The sequence below is a fragment of the Colletotrichum acutatum genome (genome assembly GCF_030867785.1).
Source record: "Colletotrichum acutatum strain CBS 112980 chromosome Unknown BDZ83scaffold_41, whole genome shotgun sequence".
Classification (NCBI taxonomy): domain Eukaryota; kingdom Fungi; phylum Ascomycota; class Sordariomycetes; order Glomerellales; family Glomerellaceae; genus Colletotrichum; species Colletotrichum acutatum.
The window spans coordinates 313,071-334,961 of NW_026849035.1; the positions used below are offsets into that span (position 1 = coordinate 313,071).

The 21,891-nt window shown below is 54.7% G+C and overlaps 3 protein-coding genes across 3 annotated transcripts; 2 read left to right on the forward strand and 1 right to left on the reverse strand.

The window, feature by feature from the left end:
* Positions 1-2,528: 2,528 nt before the first annotated feature.
* Positions 2,529-5,585, reverse strand: BDZ83DRAFT_651352 (uncharacterized protein; the record flags this gene model as incomplete). Its single annotated transcript, XM_060510444.1, has 1 exon — positions 2,529-5,585. The coding sequence occupies one exon, from the start codon at positions 5,583-5,585 to the stop codon at positions 2,529-2,531; it is 3,057 nt and encodes a 1,018-aa protein (XP_060365572.1).
* Positions 5,586-7,606: 2,021 nt separating this feature from the next.
* On the forward strand, positions 7,607-8,381 carry BDZ83DRAFT_619821 (uncharacterized protein). Its single transcript, XM_060508154.1, has 2 exons — positions 7,607-7,999; positions 8,046-8,381. Exons 1-2 carry the CDS (start codon positions 7,740-7,742, stop codon positions 8,140-8,142), a joined length of 357 nt encoding a protein of 118 aa, XP_060365573.1. The 5' UTR covers positions 7,607-7,739; the 3' UTR covers positions 8,143-8,381.
* A 12,033-nt stretch (positions 8,382-20,414) lies between these two features.
* On the forward strand, positions 20,415-21,058 carry BDZ83DRAFT_536161 (uncharacterized protein; the record flags this gene model as incomplete). The annotated part of the gene is made up of 2 exons (XM_060503360.1): positions 20,415-20,833; positions 20,881-21,058. Coding segments are annotated over 2 exons (597 nt in total), but the record flags the coding sequence as incomplete, so codon positions are not given.
* Positions 21,059-21,891: the final 833 nt, after the last annotated feature.

Consider the following 21,891-nt stretch of genomic DNA (forward strand, 5'->3'; position numbering starts at 1 on the left):
TGGCTGTCTTCAAGGGCCAGGAACGAGCAAACGGCCGTCAAACAATGACACGGACTGCAGCCAAGCATGTCGCAGAGCGGGAGCCCGAGCACCTTGATTCCCCTCTCTCTCAGGTAAGTACTCCGTACCCTACACTCGATACGAACGCGGGAGAGTATGTCTGACTTGAATTTGCTTAGGTCGCGCCCGGAAACTGGGTAAAGGGTAAAGCGCAAGTGAGTTGAGGACGACTGACTGACTGTGAGGTGAGAGATGTTTGCTGAAGCTTGAGGTGAGGTGAGCCTGGTGAGGTGATGGGAGGTGCGTCAGGGCACCGCACCAGCAATGACGTCGGCGATCGGCATCCTCAGTATCCCCTTTTGGCCGAGGTCTGCCACCTGCCCAGTTCCTTCCCTTGCACTTTCCCCCTCCACTTGCACTTGCTTGAAAAAATGGGATACCTACCTTACCTGCGGAGTACTGCGTACCTACACAGTAAGGCACCATACCTTACACCATTAGGTTTGTACTTTCCATTGCCTGCCTACGCAACATCCGTACCTAGGTCCTAGGTAAGGTAGGTAAGTAGGCACGGTAGGTAAGGTAGGTAAGGTAGGTAAGGTACACCAAGGATGGGAAGGTGCGGACGGGTGCACACAAAAACACCATCTTCCGTCATGCGCGACTCCCAACTCTCGCGGCGTCTGTACATGGTCGTCATCTTACAGATGAGGCTGCCTTGTCTCTTCAAAATTCAACTATGGCTGCTGCAGAATGGAGTTGAACCACCGGCCGGCGATGCGCTCATTGATGGCCGAGTTCTTGCCCTGTCAAGACACTGCACTCGCTCATTCGATTTGAGGATAGAAGCCGATATCTCTGTCAAGGTAACACAACTTCGTACGCATACATCTTACAAGGCCTTGGTTTCCCGGCCAGCAGAGACATACCTTAGGTAGACAGACTCATGGTCCAGACTCCAGACTCCAGACTCCATGGGAGCCCCCAACCGTCCAACGGCAAACAACTCATCCAACGTGGAGTTTTGCAATGTTTTCAGCCAATCCTGTGTCTTTTCGGAACCCCCCCCCCCCAACCGGCACTTTTGCACAAGGAACCACTCCAACCTAAAATCGGCGGGGCTGGTCATCATCATCATCCTCATCATCATCCACTCTTAGCTTGTTTCCAGCGTTGTTTCTCTCTTCCCATCTTGCCATCTTACAAGGCACGGATACGGGCATTCAGTACCCGTACTCGTACGGAGTACTTATAGACATAACTCAGCAATGGAAACCATCTCATCCACTCTGATACGTTGCCTTTCTCGCGTTAGTGACCAATGTACTCCTTGACCGCCAGTGAAGCATACCGACAGGTACTCCCTAGCGATTTAAGAAAGAAATAAAATCAAGAGTGGAGATGATGAGGTGGCTGGGGTATGGGGTATGAAGCATGAGGCATGGGGCTGGGCTTACGCTGGCCTCGACCCATCCCACTCAAAGCCCCATCGTGGCATCGTCTCCCACCTACCGGTACCCTCGCGCCTTCGTACACAGTAGACTCGTATTGTACGGAGTAGGCTCGTGTGGTCTATTTCATATACGTAGTAAATGTACAAAGTACGGATCCCCTCGAGTTTCCACTCCGCATTGCCGGCGACGGCCTCACCATCACGGCAGCAACACGGCCCCAGGCCTGACGTGGAGTAGTCTCAAGACTACGATAATAACAGAATGGGTACGAGAAGCTACCGAGTCCGGCCCATCTAACCCGAGCCATCCTCTCCACCCCATCTCACTTCCTTTACGGACTAACCTTACTTTACCTGGGGAATTGCAACCTTAGTCACCTTGCAGTGTAGATACCTACCTTAGGGTAAGATGTAAGTAAGTAAGTAGTATCTGTAAGTAAAGTAGGTAAACCACGTCACCGCCGCCGTCGATTCTGACGACCAACAAATGTCTCTGAGTTGCGCCTTTTCCTTGTGCCGCAGTTCCCGTGATCCCAATCATCCCTCTTCTGACCTCCAACCTAAGTAAGCAGAAGGGGGCCATTCGGTTAAGGTTCCTTGACCCAATTAACCAATCCGGGACAATCCAGACAAGCTACAGGCTATCCTACATCACACCTTCAATCATACCTACCTTTCTAATGCTATCACTATGTATCTATTCAACGTAGGTAGATCCGACTGGTGATGATTAGGTAGCGATTCGTGTCTCATTCGACCAAAAACAATACAACTAAAATTAGCGGGTATCACTCAATCAACACAAAGGTACTAACTAAACTATCCCATCTTCAACTTTTATATCCATCCCCCCAAAAAAGGGAAAACTCAAAGCCAACCCAAGACATCTACAGCTGGCTACCTGATGAGATATCTCGCTTGCTACATCATGCCATCGTCCAGCTCTAGTTCTCTTCAACGCTTTCCCTCTCCAAGCCATGACGTGGTCTGGCCCAGGAATATATACAAAATTCCATTCGTCCCATCACGCCAGCCCCATCTCCAAGATGGCTTGGCTGGCCCGGCTTCGTCCACCTCACGGCTCATGATCATCAATCACATCCAAATCAAAGTCCCGAATTCGCGGCGTCATGCTGTCCGTCTCAGACTCCTCGCGCTTCACTCGACCGTGATTATACCCGCCCCGCGCGCTCTTCCTATCCAACGTGTCGTCGAGTGCAAGGAAGCCTCCTGACCCCGTGATGTTGCTTGGCAAGGGAAGCGATTGCTGCTCGTGTTGCGAGCCACCACTGGAGCGTGCATAACTGCCGTGGGAGCCGTTGGCATCCAAAAAGGCGCTAAAGTCACGTCTTCGAATGGGCAATTCCACTGCCTCTCCTCGGTCCACGCCGCCGGCGCCGGTGCCGCCAAATGTGGTGGCACTGCGCATGCTTCCCGCACCGCCGCCCAGTCCCTTGACATTGTCTCGCGACTGTGCTCTCTTCATATTTGTACCTGGCCGACTGGATGCAGGGGTACGGATGCTGCTGGCCGTGTCGCTCTCGCTAACGACGCTGTACGCTGAGCTGAAGTGAGGTGCTGAACCCGTCGAGTGGATGGAGCGGGTCCCGGTCGTCTGGTACCCAGACCCCCGCGATGTCGTCGAAGCCGGGGCGCGTGGATACGCAAAAGGGCGAGCGAGGTTATGCACGGGACTGGTGTTGCCTGATCCGCCCGAACTCTCGGCGCCGCTGTTGTTCGGCGTGTTCCAGCCGTGCTGTACCATCCAGCAGTGAGACAGCTCGTGCGAGGCCTCGTCTGTCGTGCTGGAGCCCTTCCACGGAGGGACCCTTGTGCCTCTGAGGCGCGGAGACAGATGATACGGCACTCCGTCGCGGTATCGCACGTTGGGGGCGTCCACTGACACACTCGCCAGCGTCTGGAGAACACCGTAGATCAGAACCCAACGTCCCCGTCGGGCTACGGCCGGGTCAACCTCAGTGACGCTGTCGCTCTTTTCAAATTTCACAAAGGCGTCAATCAGATCCGATTGTGTAAAGTCAGAACCGAGGATATAAATGTTCGTGGCCTCGGTGTACGCCAACTGAACTCGTCGCTCCATGGCACCCGCTCGGACACCGTTGTTGGCACCTGCGCCAGTCTTCTTCTTGAACATGGAGCTCTCCTTTGACGGCGCGGGCGGGATGGATTCGGGTACCATAGGGTATGGGTGAGGGATATGTGGAAACCGCAACTTGTTATCGAACTCGACGAGAATGTCTGTGATGGGAATGTCGATGTCGGCGTCAAATCCCTTGTCCTTTTCACTCTGCATCATCCATTTGCGCCCTGCTCGCGCCTCAGACATATCCCAGACAATATCGCGGTTGACGAGGTAGTCGTACAGCGCCCCAAAGTCCTTTTGCAATGATTGTGCCACGTTCCTTGTTAGCCACATGTCCTCGCCGTCGGAGTCTGGAAGACCGGTCGTCTGCGCCGGCGGCCACGCTCCTTGCGAGTGCAGATAGTGGTTCAAGAAGAACCTTTGTAGACGGTCTGCAGCAGCCTTTGCCTGACCACCAACACCTGCTGGCCACATGTCGCCATACTGGAACTCTACGAGTCTCTCTTCCGCCGCCTGTACGCGGAGTTGCGTCTCGAGGCATGCTCGCTCCAGGAGCGCGCGGGTGATGGGCGTGAGGTCTTTAAAGTCGGCACATGTCTCCAGCTGGCTGTACATGCCGGCGCAGTGTAGAAAACTTTCCCGCCAGCCCTCCTCCCACCGCACAGCTGACCCTTCAGACCATGCCAGCAAGCTGACAGCCGTTTCCGGGTCGTTGCGAACATCGTCGATTCCCCGTGCTGACAGATAATTCAGGATCATACCGACGTTGTCCGCGTCCGGTGGCATATAGGCATCCAATCGCATGTGGAGGTCGGAGAGAGCCTGGTGAAGGGTCAACCCGACCAGAGATGCATGATAGAGCAACGCAAAGACGTTTCTCGTTGTGATATGGCTCCTGAGCTGTTCCGTCTTGGTCATGTTTGCGGGAGTTGGGAAGTACATTTCGTACGAAATTTGTCCATCAGCTTCGCCGAGATCCTCCGAGATGGGCGGTGTCGGTTGCCCACCGCGCATGTGTGGCCGAAGCATGGGTGGTGCGCCCTGTGGAGATGGCGGCATGTAGATGTCCTCCTCGGTCGTACCCTCCCGAAGCAACGTGATGAGATACCTCGATTCGGTCGCTTCGATTATGTGTGAGGAGAGCCTGAAGGATGGGTTCGGCCGCGGGGCTTGACCCTTGTGCCCGAAGAAGACGAGAACATCTCCATTCGGATCCCACAATTCGGGGTCTTTGCGCAGCTTATTCCACCTCTGAACAGGTCTTCCGGCGCCGATCCACCGCTTGATGGGCGGCGTGGTCGGGACAGGAGGCAACTTCGATGCTGGGGGTGGCGATGTAGGCAGATCCATATCCTGATGTCGCATTTGTTGATTCATGTGCTGCATGTGGTGTTGTTGATGCTGCTGCTGCTGTTGCTGTTGCATGTGCATCTGCCGCTGCATCTGCATCTGCTGCATCGTATCCATGTTGAACTGTTCATAGGTGTGGTCGAGCTCGGTGGGCGACATCGGGGGCGGATTCTGATGTTGACCCGGGCGTACTGTGGCAACGGATTCGGGACGGAAGTCGGGCTCCTTGTCTTTGCGCTTAAAGGTAAAAGTCTTGGCCAGGCCTCTCCGTACATCCTCGCTCTTCTTGTCCAGCCTGCTTCGCAGACCCGACTTCTCGATGCCCGAGACGTCTTCCGTCTTGATGGTGGGTCTGCGGGCGCGAGCATAGGCGAAGTCGTCGAGGGGGCCGGAGCTCCCGTCACGACGGCCGCCCTCACTGCTTCCACTGCCACTGCCTATGCTTGGTGTGCCTGGCTTGATGTCGCGGGGAGGCTCTGAGAACTTGAGGAAGCGTGCATTTGTGGTGCCGATGCCGGTGCCAACGGGTAAAGAAGCGCCAGTCTGGGGAAGCGGGAACTCGGGAATGTTGAGGTCTTCATACTCTCCTATTATGCCGCCGGTGTTTGATCTTGCCCTCGCCTTCTCTCTCTCGGCCTGAGTGATCTTCTTGCGCACATAGGCGCTTCGGCCGGACATGTCGGCGGGTGAATCTACCGGGGAAGAGACCTTGCTCACGAGGAGCCGCCGCTCACGCGCTGTGGATGGGCCAGTCCCGGTCTGGACGAGTTACAGGTATCCCGGGAGGTGCTTGCGGTGGAAAGAATGCCGTAGCGACTGCAGCTGTCGCGGATGTCGATGTCCAAGACGTAAGAAGAGCTGCACAAAGGATGTTCGTAGGGTAAGAGGAAGTAATGAAATTGGGAGAGGGAGAGAGAGTGAGAGTGAGATACGGAGACGAAGACAGACAGATAGATGGGCGTGACTGGATGGCAGCCCACCTCCCAGAGTGAGTCGAGATAAGATAGGCGACTCAAAAGTCCCCTAAAAGAACCTGGCAGGTGCTTGCCTTACCGTACGTAGGCCCTATGGTGCACCGCTGCAGAGTAAGGTACCTGCCTACCTATCTGAGGTACAGGATGGACTCGGTACAGTGTACCTCAAATACAGATTGCCCTAATTGGGCAAGGTGCTGGGTAGATAAGGTAAGGTAAGGTACGTTTGGGGGCCACGCTACGTAGTCGAAATGAGCAGTGAGGGGGCTCACTCCGATAAGCTAAGGTAACCAACGTAGGTACTCCGTACGGTACCGCGTAGGAAAGGGAAGGGAAGGTAAGGTAAGGCACGGCAAGGTAGGGTACGGGATAGGTAAGGATTTGTCGTAGCCTGGTAAGGAAAGTGAAGGGGTGAGTGTGAGCGTTTGGGTGAGTGTGAGAGTGAGAGTGAGAGTGAGAGTGAGAGTGAGAGTGAGAGTGAGAGTGAGAGTGAGAGTGAGAGTGAGAGTGAGAGTGAGAGTGAGAGTGAGAGTGAGAGTGAGAGTGAGAGTGAGAGTGAGAGTGAGAGTGAGAGTGAGAGTGAGAGTGAGAGTGAGAGTGAGAGTGAGAGTGAGAGTGAGAGTGAGAGTGAGAGTGAGAGTGAGAGTGAGAGTGAGAGTGAGAGTGAGAGTGAGTGTGAGTTGGTGAGCAGAGGGAACCCAGCCGATTTGGGGTAGAAGGTTCCGGGCAATGGCGCTGCTCCTGTGGCGTGTCGTTCCCCAAATGACGGTCCGTTTTAGGGTGTCTTGAGCGGTTGTGGTGCGTCTGTTGCGCCCGCTGAGATGGGCGGATGCGGCCGAGTTTTCCCTCGTTTTGTTCTTTCTTCCTCCTCCTCGTCTATCACGTCTCCTCTTTTGCGTCTGTTGCGTTTTGTCTGTTCTACCCGTTGAATCTTCTCTTTCTGCAGCAGGTTGTGTATCCAAGAATGGGTCGTCTTCCTTCTCTCAGTGTATTTCAATTCAGATGAATAAATGGAATCTCGGATGACGGGACTAAAACGCAGTCACTCATCAGCATGGTTCAGAGGGCAGTGGGAAGAGGAGAGTAGCTTCGGGCAACAAAGGGAAGGATTCCTCACGTAAAAAAAAATTATAAAATTTTTTTGTTGATCCTTAAACACCCTCAGCCAGGTAGGTACTCAATGCCTTTTGGTGAGATGAGAATTGTGGGATGAAAGCAGTGTACTCCGTAGGTGAAAACAAGGATGACAAGCCAAGATCACAAATGAGACCTCTTTGCAGCAGCACCCATTCAGTTCTTTTTCGACGACAGAACGACGCCAAGACGATGTGGTGCGTACTCGATTTATAAGTAATAGCCGACAGAAAAGATCGAGAGCCAACAGATTATCGTCGTTCCCAGATGGGATTCGCGCCACCGCTCAAGTTTCGGATTCTACTCGAAGGATCCCTGAACATCCGTAGTGTCGTAGCGATTGCGTGGAGAGCGCCCGTTTGTACGCAGCTAGTTATCGTTCGGCCGGTCGGTGAAGTATGGGAATCACTCGGTTCTCGGACAGCCTCGTCAAGTCCGCGCGTGGCTGATCCAGTCGCGAGGGGAGATGGAGAACCTGCAAAGAGGGAAACACAATAACGAACCAGAAACAAAGCAGCAGAAAGCAAAGCCAGACACCGGGTCACACGCGGACCAAGGTAAGCTGGCACTGGCACTATCATTGAGACGAACTCGCAGAATGAGAATGGAGGGGGCATTTCCCCCAGATATTCAAATCACGCCTGCTCTAGACTCAAGACTCCGCGTCCGTCCTTCGCGGCTTGTCTCCTCTGCGGCTGGACCAACCTGAGAAACGCCCGTTGACATGTACCTTGCCCTGCCCGTCCATACATGGCCTTGCTTGCCTTGGCTAGGAGCCGGCCATACGGATACAGCCCTTACTGAACCGAGTTACTACGCCGTCCTTGCCCTCGTTCTCCGTCCCGTCCGTCGTCGTCTGCAGTGCTGCAAACTCGAGGGCCGCAGCCGGTTTGGCCTAATTAATCACCTTGCGTGTCCGGGTGCCGCCATGCACAGTACATGTTCACAGAATGCCATGTTTATTCGTGACTTGGGAGGGATCTGCTGCTCAACGTTGGCTTAGCTCGTCTACGTCTGCGCTTATTCGTACCGTCGTACCCAGTCCAACTCAGCAGCTTTCGTGCCCCCATCTTACCAAGGCTTCTTTGTCCCAATGTCGCGTTCAACCAGGGAATAGGGATTGGTAGTAGCTGCAAGGTATCCGTAGATTCGTGGGGGATATCCCAGCTAGGACAAAGCGCCAACGCCAGCAGCCAACCCCAGGAGTCTTTGCAAGCTTCATTCCTTACACTCTGTACACCGTGCTCCGTAAGGTAGTAAAAATAGGGAAGAGCTCATTCAGTCGGTCTACGGAGTAGGGATCATAGGGCATATTTGTACCTACATCCTTGCATCACCTCATAACAAGAAACGAGTGCTCTCAATAGTGCCATGGGGTTCAGCAGAATGTCCAAACCTACTGTCAACCCATCCTGGACCCGAGGTGACACTGACAGTCGGTCTTCTTCGACATGGGTTGGAACCATTGGTGATTTTGCCCTGCAAGGGGCCCTGGTAAAGCTCAGGAACAAGGGTGGTTGCGGCCAAGAGCCCGGCGCTGCAGTAAGACCGCGCAGCATGCAAAGAGTGCACCACGCTCGGCGACCAGAAGGATCCAGACCCTGGTCTGCCAGCCCGATTGATTGTGCCTCGCCGATTGATTTGATTGACTGAACGATATGACATGTTAGATTGGGAAGGAGAAACTCTGAAAAGTTCTGATAGAGGCGCAGCTTGTCGTGTCTATCAGTATCCGTAGGCATGAACAACGCTAGATTCTCACTCCAGAGTCTAGATCATCATGACATGGGCTCTTCGCACAGCATGGACTTGTGGCATGGCATAGCATGGATCGTCGCGTCCCATTTTTAACTTTGCCATGCAGGTGACAACTATCGAGCACTGGAGATTACATGTCAATATCACCGTGAACTCTGCTGACTGGACTCACTGGAGTCTCGCCCACAGGAAAGAAGTTATCCAGGTATCCAACGCATGGACGAATACTCCGTACAAAGGATGATGTACTCCGTACGGAGTACGAAGTACACATGGATAGAGACGATTGCTCGTCGACTCCTCTTTTTGCTCCGAGATTGGCCCCCAACTGCGATGCATCCGTCCATCCGAGGTTCCCATCGGTGAGCCATCCACCTTCATGCCTACCCAACCCCAAGTTGAGACTGCAATGTTTCAATAGGAATAGTTTCTCGAGGGCAGCGCTCCAGGAGTTCGCTTATATTCTATCAAACCCAGGTCTTTGGGTCGTATCCTGATTCCTCCAGGGACTGTGTCGCCGTCGCCGAGGATGCAACATGGCGACACCGGTCACACCCTTGTCGTCGACCCGCGGCGAGCCATGTTGTCCACTTCGCTTCACAGTGTAGGCATTCGTCGTGGTGGTCGTACCGGATAATGTACGGAGCACTACGTTTACTCAGGGCACAAGACACCGAGACCCAACAAATATTGTTGCCCATCCAAATAACCAGCCGAAGAACAATCACGACGTCCGTGCAGGCAAACAACGAACACACAAAGGCTGGTGAGAATTGCAACGAGCATCATAATCTAGATGCCCTACCTACACAGTAGCTAGCCAGTACTTACGGTCCCACGTAAGCTTGGCGTGATATTTCTAGGTTGTATTACCCACATGCGCTATGCCTCATTCTTGAACCCCTTTTCCCCATCTCGCGCGGAAATAAAACAAATAAAAACAACCAAAAAAAGTCAAAAGTACCAACGCTGCAGAGAAGCCTGAAGGTCTTCACTAACAGTCACCGTTGCAAGCCCAACGCCCTTGGCCCCTTATCAGCAATCACAAAGGTCATGCCCCTTGCAGTTGCAGTCGCACTAATGCAGGCAAATTTGGCCGTCATGCCTGGATTTCATCCTGCATGTATGGAGTACGCAGTACGGATACAGAGTCGCTGCTCCGCTTCCTGATGCGAACCGTGGAAAACCGTGACGGGTCAACTTCCCAAGGCTGAATTGACTTACTAAGTCGGTGCTCAGTCCCTCAGGATCCCAAGACCGGTAGACTGACTGTAAGTGTACGGAGTAGGTCGTAGGTATAGACAGCTAGGTGATGACATTCCCCATGTTAAATTTTCCACTCCATCACTTCTTTGTCCGCACCTTAAAGCTGCCGATCCAATTCTGGTACTTGGCCCAGTGTTCGCGGTTCGCCTTGGTTGTGTTGGTTGCGTTGGTTGCGTTGGTTGCGTTGGTTGCGTTGGTCGCGTTCGTTGGTTGGGGTGTCAGTCTTCATGTTCTATCCGTACAACGCAACATCAGATAACCTCAGCTACCATCACCTCTCCCAGCTTGCCATACCAGTTGGACATGCGTAGATGCGTCCATCCATCCAGAGGCACCCCATTGTCTATGGACTGTGCTCAAGGCGCAGACGTCCTGTCGATATAGCCCACGGACCTCAAGGGTCGCATCTCTCCTGCATTGTGTAACGCCTGGCTTGGGCTGAAAATTATAGGCAAAGGTTGGCGGAACGACGCTCCCAAAGTAGCATCGTTCAGATTTGGAGTCTCTGTAGTAAAGGTTGCAAAGCTGGAAACCCCATAGTAACGCAATATGGTTGACCAAGTGGCTCCTAGACTTATGTTCTTGAGAGTCTACTCCTCCGCTCGCACGTCGACAAAGGTTTCTTTGTGCCGTGCTTTCGTCCCAGCCATCATGACATGGCACGTCATGGTCAGCACTAATGAGGCAAGCCCCAAACACCCTCCGAACGCCGTCGCGCGAAAGAGACGGGCGTATTTCGTCAGAACATCCACCCCAACGTACGGCCTATGGCTTCTGGGTTGGATAGCGCCAGGGACGAGTCCAAGCAGAAATAGTTTCGAAGGATTGCCGAAAGTTGGAAACCCCCAGGATCATGGATGGCCTGTAGGTATGGCGCAGCAGCCCTAGGAACCAGCGACTTCACAATAGAGGAGGAAGGAGTGCATGTCGGCGATACCAGCTGTGTAAGCATGGTTCATATTACAATGTTGTTGTACGGATACAGATGGCCCACTGAAGTTAACATGGCTGGTGTGAGAGGTAGCTGATCACCTGGCGAGAAGGACGGACAGGCGAGACTCTCATTGATGACTGAATGAACTCTGAGTCTGGAGATATGTGTACGGATACTCCGTATACGATCAGTTTGCAGATATTAGCTTTGACAGCTTTTGGTAACGTAACAGATCCAGCGCGCCGGGCTCCTCATGTCCCAAGTTCCCAACCCCGCCCCCGGCGCCCTGGGCTGGAGTCTTGGACCCTTGAGTCTTGACTACGTCCGTGACTCTCGTCGTCCATGCCGATCAGCCATGGCCACATGGCATCCATCGACGGTAACAGCCCTGCCACCTCGAACCAGTGGGCCCGGCGTGTGGGCCCTGCTCGCCGGTGAGCTGTGACACTTCTCACCTGGACGGGTACTGAGTACAAGTATACTGCGTACGGAGTAGAGTTTGTGCCACGACTCACGCGTTCCTGACAGACATGTCTTTCGATATACAGCTCGGTGACTGGTGGCAATGGGGCATGTGCATTTTGCAAAATTGCACGCGCAGTCAAGCTGGGAATGAACTTGGCACAGATACGGAATGAAAACCACTGTGAGCCTGTGATTGCGACGCTGTATTCGTACCAACATGCGAATCCGGCCACCGGGCGGGTCTCATATCTCTACCTCCACCAGGCTGCACTCCGCATCACATTCCTGCGACGCCATGAAGGACCTTTCTTTGCGGCTGTCCAGAGAGCTTCGTACGGGCGTTTGAATCCGACTGCAGCCAGGGATTCGTCAGACCAACGAGGCACCAAGGCCCCAGTATGCCCGCAACAGGAAGCTCGTTGCCATCAGCTTGTTCAATTGCCCAAGCCTTGCCTTCAAGCTCTGATCCATCCACCTACTTATGTAGGGTCCGAACTGGAGGAGTCAAGAGTGAACCCTCGGGTGGGGGGCTGCTTTCTTTGACAACACAATTATGCCTCAAAAGACATGTCCGTAGCAGGTTCACTAGGCTCTCAAAAAGGCTGACTAACCTTGTATCCGTACAGATCGAAGATGCGAATGCATAATGAAGTACCCGCCGCCATGCAACGAATGATGATCCCTTTTCGGCCGAGGCATCGCAGCTTCGAGATGTATGTGTTGGCTTGAGCCAATATGAGGGGGCCGACATGGACAATGGTGGCTAGACACCGGTCCCTTTTCCGTCAAGCCCCCGCTGGCACGCCGCAAGTTCCGGGAAATTCGGGAATGGCTGGTGACATCCAGAATGGACAGCCACGGGTTGTCCGCCGATTGAGCAGAACCTTCCACCGCAGTCCGCGTGAGCTCTCCGGTTCTGGCACCCGACTGTCCCCTCCACATCCGGTTCCTCCTTTTCTTATCTTATTCCCGCACATCCCGACGAAGATTTAGCAGAAAGGGGAAGCGGGTAGGCCTGTGCACGGCGCTCAAGATGGCTTCAGCGTGATACTGCTTTTGTTGGGAATGGATATGGAATGATCCGTAAGCGTATCTGTATCTGTATCCGTATCTGTATCCCAGAAAGACGGAAACCAAATTCGACTTCTACTGTAGTATTGATCAGAGGATTGGGGAATTTTCGATATTTGATTGTGTGAAGAATCATTCGACGTTGTTGGGTTGAGCGCTGTCGAGAAGCTCCGAAACGCGCTACGTGGCACTAGCACGATCTACCGCGTGGCGTCTCTGCGCACGTCCCGACGCGATGGATCTCGAGCCAGATTCGACGTCCATCACCGTTGCGAGGGAGGCGGTGGCAGCGAGCGACGAGGACCTGCCATCACGAAGGGTGCGAAAGCCATCCGCGAAAGCCCAACTGAACCAGACTCATCAAGAGATAATCGACAATGCGACCGACGGAGCGACGGAGGTTGCTGGTGGTGGCCGGCGGACGACGACCAAGCGAGCCACAACCCTGGCCAAGGAACGCGCGAAACCCATAGAGGATGACGACAAAGGGCTGCTCCTGACGATGGGCAAGCAGGTCAAAGAGCTACACACAGCGGTCAAGATCATGTTCGATGCGTGGAAGAAGTCGGAAGCACGGAATAAAAACGTTGAGGCAGAGCTTCGCGTGGTCACTTCGGAGCTGCAAACAGTCAAGAGCGAGCTACAGGCCGTCAAAGGAGAGCTGCAAGCGATGAAAGAACGCGTGGAGGACGAAAGCGCCAAGACGAACGAAAACCTCGAAGCACTCGCAACAGTTGCTGCGACGCGGAACAGCCCAAGTGTGTCCTACGCGGACGTCGCGCGAAGCGGCTTAGGTGGGCAAGGTCGCGACTCGCGGGTAGCCACGGCGGGCAACGCGACGCTGCCGAGCCGCAGCGACCCCTTCTGTACGATCGATACATCAAGAGTTGAAGAAGGCAGCGACAAGCTCAACCCAGGCCGGATCCGGGCTGCGGTGGAAAAGGAGATGCGCGCGTTGGACGGACAGGGTAGCTGGCGGTGTCTGGCCGTCACGGTAGACCCAAGGAACGCGGATAGGATCCGGATCATTTGTCGCGACGATGCGGAGCATAGGTATGTCAAGCAGATCGCGGAGAAGAGCTTCGGCCGTGGAGCACGCGTGCTACGAGACGAACTCTATCCCGTGAAGATCGACAACGTGAAGCGAATTGAGGTACTGGATGAGAAGGGCAATGTCAGGGCTGAAGCGGCGGAGGCACTTAGCCGAGAAAACGAGACCACGGTTGCCAAGATTTCTTGGCTTAGCAAGAAAGAGATACCCAAGGCGTATGGGTCCATGGTCGTGTTCGTGACCAAGGCCGGTGATGCGCGTAGACTGATCTCCGAGGGCTTCTTCCACGTTGGAGGAGAGTCCGGCACGACGATGGCGTTTGAACGGCGGCCGCGCCCCCAGCAGTGCTACAACTGCCAGCAGATCACGAAGCACAAGGCGTACCAGTGCGTAAACCCCCGGGTGTGTGGACGATGCGCCAAGGTAGGCCACCACCACTCTGAATGCCGTGAGACGATCGTGACATGTGTGCCCTGTGGCGGACCGCACGAGTCGTTCAGCAAGAACTGTCCGAAGCTGTATCCGCGTTCCCATGAGTAGGAAGGTCCAGATCCTTCAGCTCAACGTGAGGAAACAGGCTGCAGTGCACGAAAGTCTGATGAATGATGAGGCGTTGCGCGACTTCACGGCCATAGCGGTGCAGGAGCCATGGGCGCGGAGGATAGAAGGTAAGGTCATTACGGTTCCGATGGGCAATAGCAGGTGGACGAGGATGGTACCAACGGAGTGGAGGGACGAAGGAAGATGGGGAATCAGGAGTTTGCTTTGGGTGAACAGAGACGTAGAGACAGAGCAGCTGCCGATAGCGTCCTCGGATATCACTGCGGCCATCGTCCGGCTTCCGGATCGAAGACTGATAGTGGCGTCGGTGTACGTGCCGGTGCAGAGGCCGGAGATGCTGCGGCAGGCGTGCGACCTGCTGAGACAAGCTATCACGAATGTCCGAGGAGGAACAGGGGAGAGGGTGGACGTGGTTCTGGTAGGAGACTTCAACTGCCACGACTACCTGTGGGGAGGTGACGATGTGTCGGAGGGCCGGCAGGGCGAGGCGGACCCGATCATCGATCTAATGAGCGAGTACTCGCTCCGCAGCCTCCTTCCGCGTGGCACGAAGACGTGGGAGAAGAACGATGCGGCAACGACGATCGACCTATCCCTCGCGTCCGAAGAGCTAGCAAGAACGGTGGTACGATGCGGCCTGCACGAGACGGACCACGGGTCGGACCACCGGGCGATCGAGACGACCTTCGACATCGCCGCGCCTGAGATGGAAAGCCGGCCACGGCTCCTCCTCAAGAACGCCCCATGGAAGCAAATCAATGAGAGAGTAGAAGCAAACCTAGGGCGAATGCCAACAGGAGGTACGGTGCAGCAACAGACGGATCGACTGATGTCTGTGGTGTGCGAGGCAGTAGAGGCACTGACACCTACGGCCAAGCCATCACCGTATGCAAAGAGATGGTGGACGGCTGACCTCACCCAGCTCCGGCAGATCCATACCCACTGGAGAAACCGGGCGAGAGCGGAGAGAAGGGCAGGTAACAGTCAACCTGAACTGGAGCAACGCGCACGCTCGGCAGCCAAGCAATATCACGATGCCATCCGACAACAGAAGAAGAGCCATTGGGAGGACTTTCTGGCCGACGACGCCAATATCTGGAAGGCCGCGAAGTATCTCGACGCCAGTAAAGGGGCATCTTTCGACAAGATACCTCAACTTAAAAGGGCGGATGGTTCCCAAACGGGAGACGCCGCAGAACAGGCCGAAGAGCTGCTCTCCACATTTTTCCCTCCTCTCCCCAGCATGATCGAGGAGGAGGGGGATCGGCCACAACGATCGCCGGTACCCTTCCCTAACCTCACACTGGGAGAAGTAGAGAGACAGCTCTTTGCGGCAAAGTCGTGGAAAGCACCCGGAGAGGACGGTCTGCCGGTGGCAGTGTGGAAGCACACGTGGCCAGTGGTGAAGGAGAGGGTGCTTACACTCTTCCAGACCTCACTGGATGAAGGGGTGTTGCCGAGGCAGTGGCGACACGCAAAGATCATCCCGCTGAAGAAGCCAAACAAAAGCGACTACGGTATAGCGAAGGCCTGGCGACCGATCTCGCTTCTCTCGACGCTCGGAAAAGTGCTGGAGTCGGTCCTGGCAGAACGTATCTCGCACGCTGTCGAGACGTTCGGCCTCCTTCCCACGAGCCACTTTGGCGCTCGCAAGCAGAGGTCGGCAGAGCAGGCGCTGGTACTGCTGCAGGAGTACATCTACAGAGCGTGGAGAAAGAGAAAGGTGGTCAGTCTGGTCAGCTTCGATGTCAAGGGAGCATACAATGGTGTGTACAAAGAGAGACTACTTCAAAGACTCAGAGCGCGGGGGATCCCGGACAAGCTGGTGAGATGGGTGGACGCCTTCTGCTCCCATAGAACGGCAAGCATCCTGGTTAACGGTCACGAGTCCGAGGCTCGTCCGCTACCACAAGCCGGACTGCCTCAGGGTTCGCCGCTTTCGCCCGTGCTCTTCCTCTTCTTCAACGCCGATCTCGTACAGCACCAAATCGACGAGAACGGGGGCGCGCTGGCCTTCGTCGATGACTACACGGCGTGGGTCACAGGCCGATCGCGCGAAGCAAACCGTCAGGGCATCCAAGATATTATCGATCGAGCACTCGCGTGGGAACGACGAAGCGGGGCGACGTTCGAGACGGACAAGACGGCCATCATCCACTTCACGCGCAACTGGAGGCTGCCGGCGGACTCAACCAGCTTCGTCATCAAAGGTGACACTGTCCGAGCAAAGGACCACGTCAAAGTATTGGGAGTGATGATGGACACGAAACTCCGTTTCGAAAAGCACATCGCAGACGCGACGACAAAAGGGCTGGAGGCCGTGCTGGGGCTCAAACGGCTCAAAGGCCTGTCTCCGGCGACGGCCAGACAGCTTTTCGTGGCGGCCGTAGCACCGACGATGGACTACGCGTCGAACGTCTGGAGGTACAGGTGTCGAGCAGCGCAGATGAGGGTGATCAACCGAGTGCAGAGGATTGGCGCCCAAGCGATCGTGGGAACCTTCAACACGGTGGCCACGGCGGTCGCTGAAGCGGAGGCAAGCATACAATCGGCGCAAGAGAGGTACGACAGAAAATCAACGACATTCTGGGTACGGCTGCGAAGCCTTCCCAAGACCCATCCGCTTCGACGTCTGCGGGCGGTGGCCTTTAGACGGTTTCCGTCACCCTTCCAGTTGATGGCGGAGGCCTATCGCGACCTACCCCTTGACAAGCTGGAGACTATCGAAGGGTATTCGATCGCTCCTTGGGAACGTCGTATTGATACAGTAGTCGACGACGACACGGTCAAGGCCTCTGAGGCAATCCGGTCTGGATGGGCAGTGAGGATAGCGACAGGGAGCTCAGCAAGGAACGAGGTTGTGGGCTTTGGAACGGCGACGACGCTGCCCGCATCTTTCAGAGGGGGCGGTGGCGTCGTGACGGCCTCGCGTACGTTCGGTCAGAGAACGGAGCAGAACCCGTATGTAGCAGAGCTAGCGGCACTGGCAGAAGCGGTCAAGTCTCTCCCAGAGAGACTCGAGTACCGGGCCATCCACGTCTTCACCCGCAACAAAGCGGCAGTGTTGGTGATGCACAACCCGCGGCAGCAGTCAGGCCAACAAGAGATCCGACAACTATATGCCAGCGTGCAAGCTCTGCAGAGACGAGGCAACAGAGTCACTCTCTTCTGGCTTCCATCATCGATAGAGTCAGACCTGGCGCAAGCGGCCAAAGCAGCAGCAAAGGAAAGTACCCAAGTAAACAAGACACCACAAAAACGGCCGGCCAGAGCCTACTCGACGGCACTTAGGATCGCTTTACAGAGCGTGCGACAGAAGCACGGAGCCTTGCCCGACAACGTAGGAGCATATTCGAAGAAGATCGACATAGCCCTGCCGGGAAACCACACACGCAAGCTGTATGACGGACTGGCCTGGAAAGAAGCCAGCATTCTAGCGCAACTACGCACCGGAATGGCAAGGCTGAACTGGTACCTCTACCAGATCGGCGCAACCGCCGCGGCGCTATGCGCTTGCGGGCAATCTGCAGAAACGGTAGAGCATTTTCTCTTTCGATGCACACAGTGGACGGCACAGCGGACTCGGATGCTCCAACAGACGGAAACGCGGAGAGGAAATCTGTCATACTTCCTGGGAGGAAAGCGCGCGTCCGACCCTAAGGATTGGTCGCCAAGCGTAGACGTTGTCAAAGAGACGATCAAGTTCGCCATGAGCACGGAGAGGCTAGATGCACAGATCAGCCAGCAGCGAAACCACACGCAACTAACATCATCAAATTAACCGGAGACACCCCCACGCATCCTCGTGCCATCGACAGCAGGACTAGCTTCGGCCGCCGACGATAGGACGTCGAACACTTTGAGAAACAACTCCGAGATGGCCTGCTACTAACCCCACGAGCAACCGCAGCATCGACATGCAAAACTAAAAAAGACACATACGGAGACGAACAAGACTTGTATGGGCTTCTGGGAGGCAAGGATATGAACGAATGTGGAGAATATGTAGATAATCATGCGAGCCCTAAACAGCTTAGCCGGGGCGTAATAAACTATGTATGTATATGTGCACAGGGAGCTACGATCATTGGTCAGTGCCCGACAAGCTTGTGGGTAATGAAATCGTCGAGGTGGGTCCACCATGCTGGAAATGGTGTTGGGCCATAGGGCGAAAGGGTTTCGGTCATACACCAAGAGTACATAGCATGGGTGCACATGGAAACGCGCCTTGCACGCCCCGGTGTCAGCGGCCATCAGACACTGGGGCGTGCAAGTGCGCAGAGAACGGTACGCAGTTATCAGGGGGTGTGCATGGCCGCGGTGTTACGCAGCATAACCCCTGAGCACCCATTACGGATATACCAAAGCCACACCCACCCACTCAGTCCCACTCCATCCCACCCCACCCGGCTGACAGGCCATACCCAAGCTGTGGGCCCTGAGTTTTTCAGAATCTTGATGACTTGATTACGGCAAGTCCTGACAGAGAGCCCTCCGCCGCCGCGGTGCAAGCTGATTCCGCCTAGCGAAAGCCGGAGTGATCAAAATTGGTCATCGTCAATCCTGGCAGGGAGCTCAGTCATCAATCAGTCCATCCCGAGTTCGCAAGCATTTCTATTTTGTGCCAATCGATCTTTATTGGAGCCAACGCCATGGTCAAGACAATGACTTTGAACGGCCCTCCAACAGGAAGCGATGCTTCATTCCCGCTTTGCCTCGAAGCTGGGATACCGGCCTTGGCCAGCCTAGGTAGACTTTGCTCCATAATGTTACGTAGGGCGATCACAACCACGAAATCAGCAACTCTAGTTTCTGATGGGCAGGCCATGACGAGGCTCACAATAAGCACCTTTCCCAAGAGAGGGGGGAATAAATGTTAGGCTATACTCTGATCAGCTGCGTCATAAGAGCTTGTAACGGATGAACGCGTTACCTGCCAGAATAACGGACGAACAAACGCACGACATACAGTACAGATGTGTTCCCATTTGTTCACACACAGCGTGCGTACGGTGATCGAGTCAAGCGGCAGGAACCGCGGGCGTTGGGCTAACTTAGCACGCGCCCGCCTTGCCACTGCTTTCTGATCACAAAGGGTCGAGGCTTCGGGCTTGACTCACACACTCGGGCATGGCACCGGCATGACATCTTCGAGGGCTAAGATCAAAGCCTTGAGAGTGAGAACGCCTAGCCGCACGCCTCCCTGCTGGGTTGTTGGCGAGGCAGACGGATGCTGGAGGTATACGGATACAGAAGAGTACTTTTGTCCATGGGTGGCTTCTCCCTAAGTGTGCGAGCGACCAGCACGCTGTGACATCAATGTCGCCTTTTTAGAACTCGGTTCGTTGTACCGTACAAGGATCAGGGTCCGTCGCAGCTATAGGCAGCTGCCTGATTTGAACCGAGTCAACTCTTGGCTATGGAACCACAAGTGCCCCCCCACCACGCCCGGAAGGCAGTCATGCAATCAGGTACGTCTCCAGGTCGCTGATCGCCTGGCCAATGTCGTAGGAAAAAGTCCAGTGCGAGGATTCACGGGGTTATGTTCATTCTTCGCTCAAAGGTGCCGGCCATAAGACGACCCAGCATACTCCATTGAATCGCATGCTAGGTTAGGAGCTGAGCCTTAGCGATCGATAGCTCCCCCCTCTTGGGCGACGAAAACTAATCAGATTCGTCTTCGAGACGCCGTAAAGTGTGTGATTCGTTTTAACTCGCGCGGCTGCCTACTTAACACCATACATTAGGGTCATGGTAACCCGGTGTTGATCGGCCCGAGCACCACAGATTCAGTCCGATCGGCGACGTCCTGTGGTCTTTCCCTCCCCCAAGGTGTCCACTAGGGTACATAGTGTATAAAGACCTCGCTACTGCCTCCGACGCAAAAGCTCTGGTCTCCCGAGAGGCGAAGTGCCAGACCACAACGAACCGCACTGCCAACAGAGTTCAGGTCCCATCTGTCGAAATCCTCGTCGTTTTGCACCACCCGCCATTTGCACAACTCAGCCCAGCACTGTCTGAAGCAGACAATGACCTATTTACTAGCCGAAGGTGGCCGATCAACTGACCGCACTGACCATAGTGTCAGCTTCCGCACAATGAACAATCAATGTGTGACGAGGTCTGTAGAGGAAGCCCTGCATGAGTACCATAGGTCGGGCGGGTACCTGCATCAATTCGACCACCTGAAGCACAGCCGAAATCTAAAGCCGCCTGCAATTGACCACGTGCCTCCCCCGGGCAGTATGCTCGACATCACAACCGCCACATATAGCGAGACCAAGACTGCATCTATCGACGAAGTCCAAGCCATTCATGCTAGACTTGTGGCAGAAGAGAACGAATGCTACAAGGACATCACCACCAAACATTCTACACCGGACCCAATGCTCGGTCACGAGCAATGGGAGGACATTGTCGCACGTCATTATACGCTTCTGTGTGAGTACTATGACTTCTTGACAACCACGCAGGATTACTCTGCCAGTCCAAAATTGCGTGAGCTTGCGAGCAAGTATGCAATGCCAGCGCGTTTGTGGGAGAAGGGGATACGTTCCTTGTTGAAAAGACTAAACAGCTGTTTGCCTGAATCACGCGACTATATGTGTACTTTCATCGATTTCGCGTGTTTCATCATGGTCCTGCTATGTCAAATGGCGCCAGACTTTGAAGATGTTTGGAATGAACATCTTGGTGATCTGGGTGTATACCGGTGAGTAACATGGCTTCTGCGGCGCCGCCACCTGCTGATGACTCCAGGATCGCTATGGAAGAAGATCACTTCGAGAACCGTAGAGCCTGGACATCGACTACACGTCAATGGTACTCCAAGGCTAGTCATAGGTCTCCCTCGATCGGCCGTCTTTATCACGGATTAGCAACCTGTGCGAAAGCGAACACTCTCGAGCAGCTCTTCTTCTACACAAAGTCTCTCTGTGTACGAGTCCCGTTCCTAGACGCTCGGGATTCCCTTGCGACGTTCTTCAAACAGAATATGGACGAGGTCACCGGAACGTCCGTGGTCAACACAACTTCGTACGACTTCGATGAGACTCTTGACATCGAGTTGCCGAATGAGGTGGCCATATCTCTTGACCTGAGTCGCGCAGACGACGGAATTGAAAAGCTTGACCACTCGGAGTCCGCCTACATGATAGATGTGGCCTCGAGAGCCGATGCAGAGGATTTCGACATGGTGATGATTGACCTCCCCACTCCCGACTCGGACGAGCTCGACTGTGGGAAGCAGGAGTCTCTAAACGCCATGACCGTACATCTCTACGATAAGGAGGTGACCGGAGCTATGGATATCACCACTGTCTTCGTACGCACCCACGGTCTTCTGTTCTCTGAGAAGGACCACAATCAGTTCATTGCACAGTCGGAAAGTCTTGACTGAACACCTTGCTGCATCTGCTTGCCAGTGACGGAGGATGGGTACCACATATCCATCGTCCTGCATTGCGCTCTACTTGAATACGGTAGCGAGAGAAACCCGATGATGAGGTCATCAAACAAGGACGTGCAGAAGAAGGAGACTGGCAATGAGCCACACCCAAAAAGCGACGAGATGACGCGCCGACCCAAATCAGAAATTCAACCTCGCGCTTGGTTTCGTGTCTCGCGCCCACAGGGCGATGTTTGGCAGCACCGGTGATGAGAAGACTTACTCTTATTTGCATGTCGCCCTGGTATTCTCTGCATCACATGTCGCAGTTCCCCAATGCGATGCTCTTGTCGGGATACGATGCCTTGGAGGGAGATCTGCTC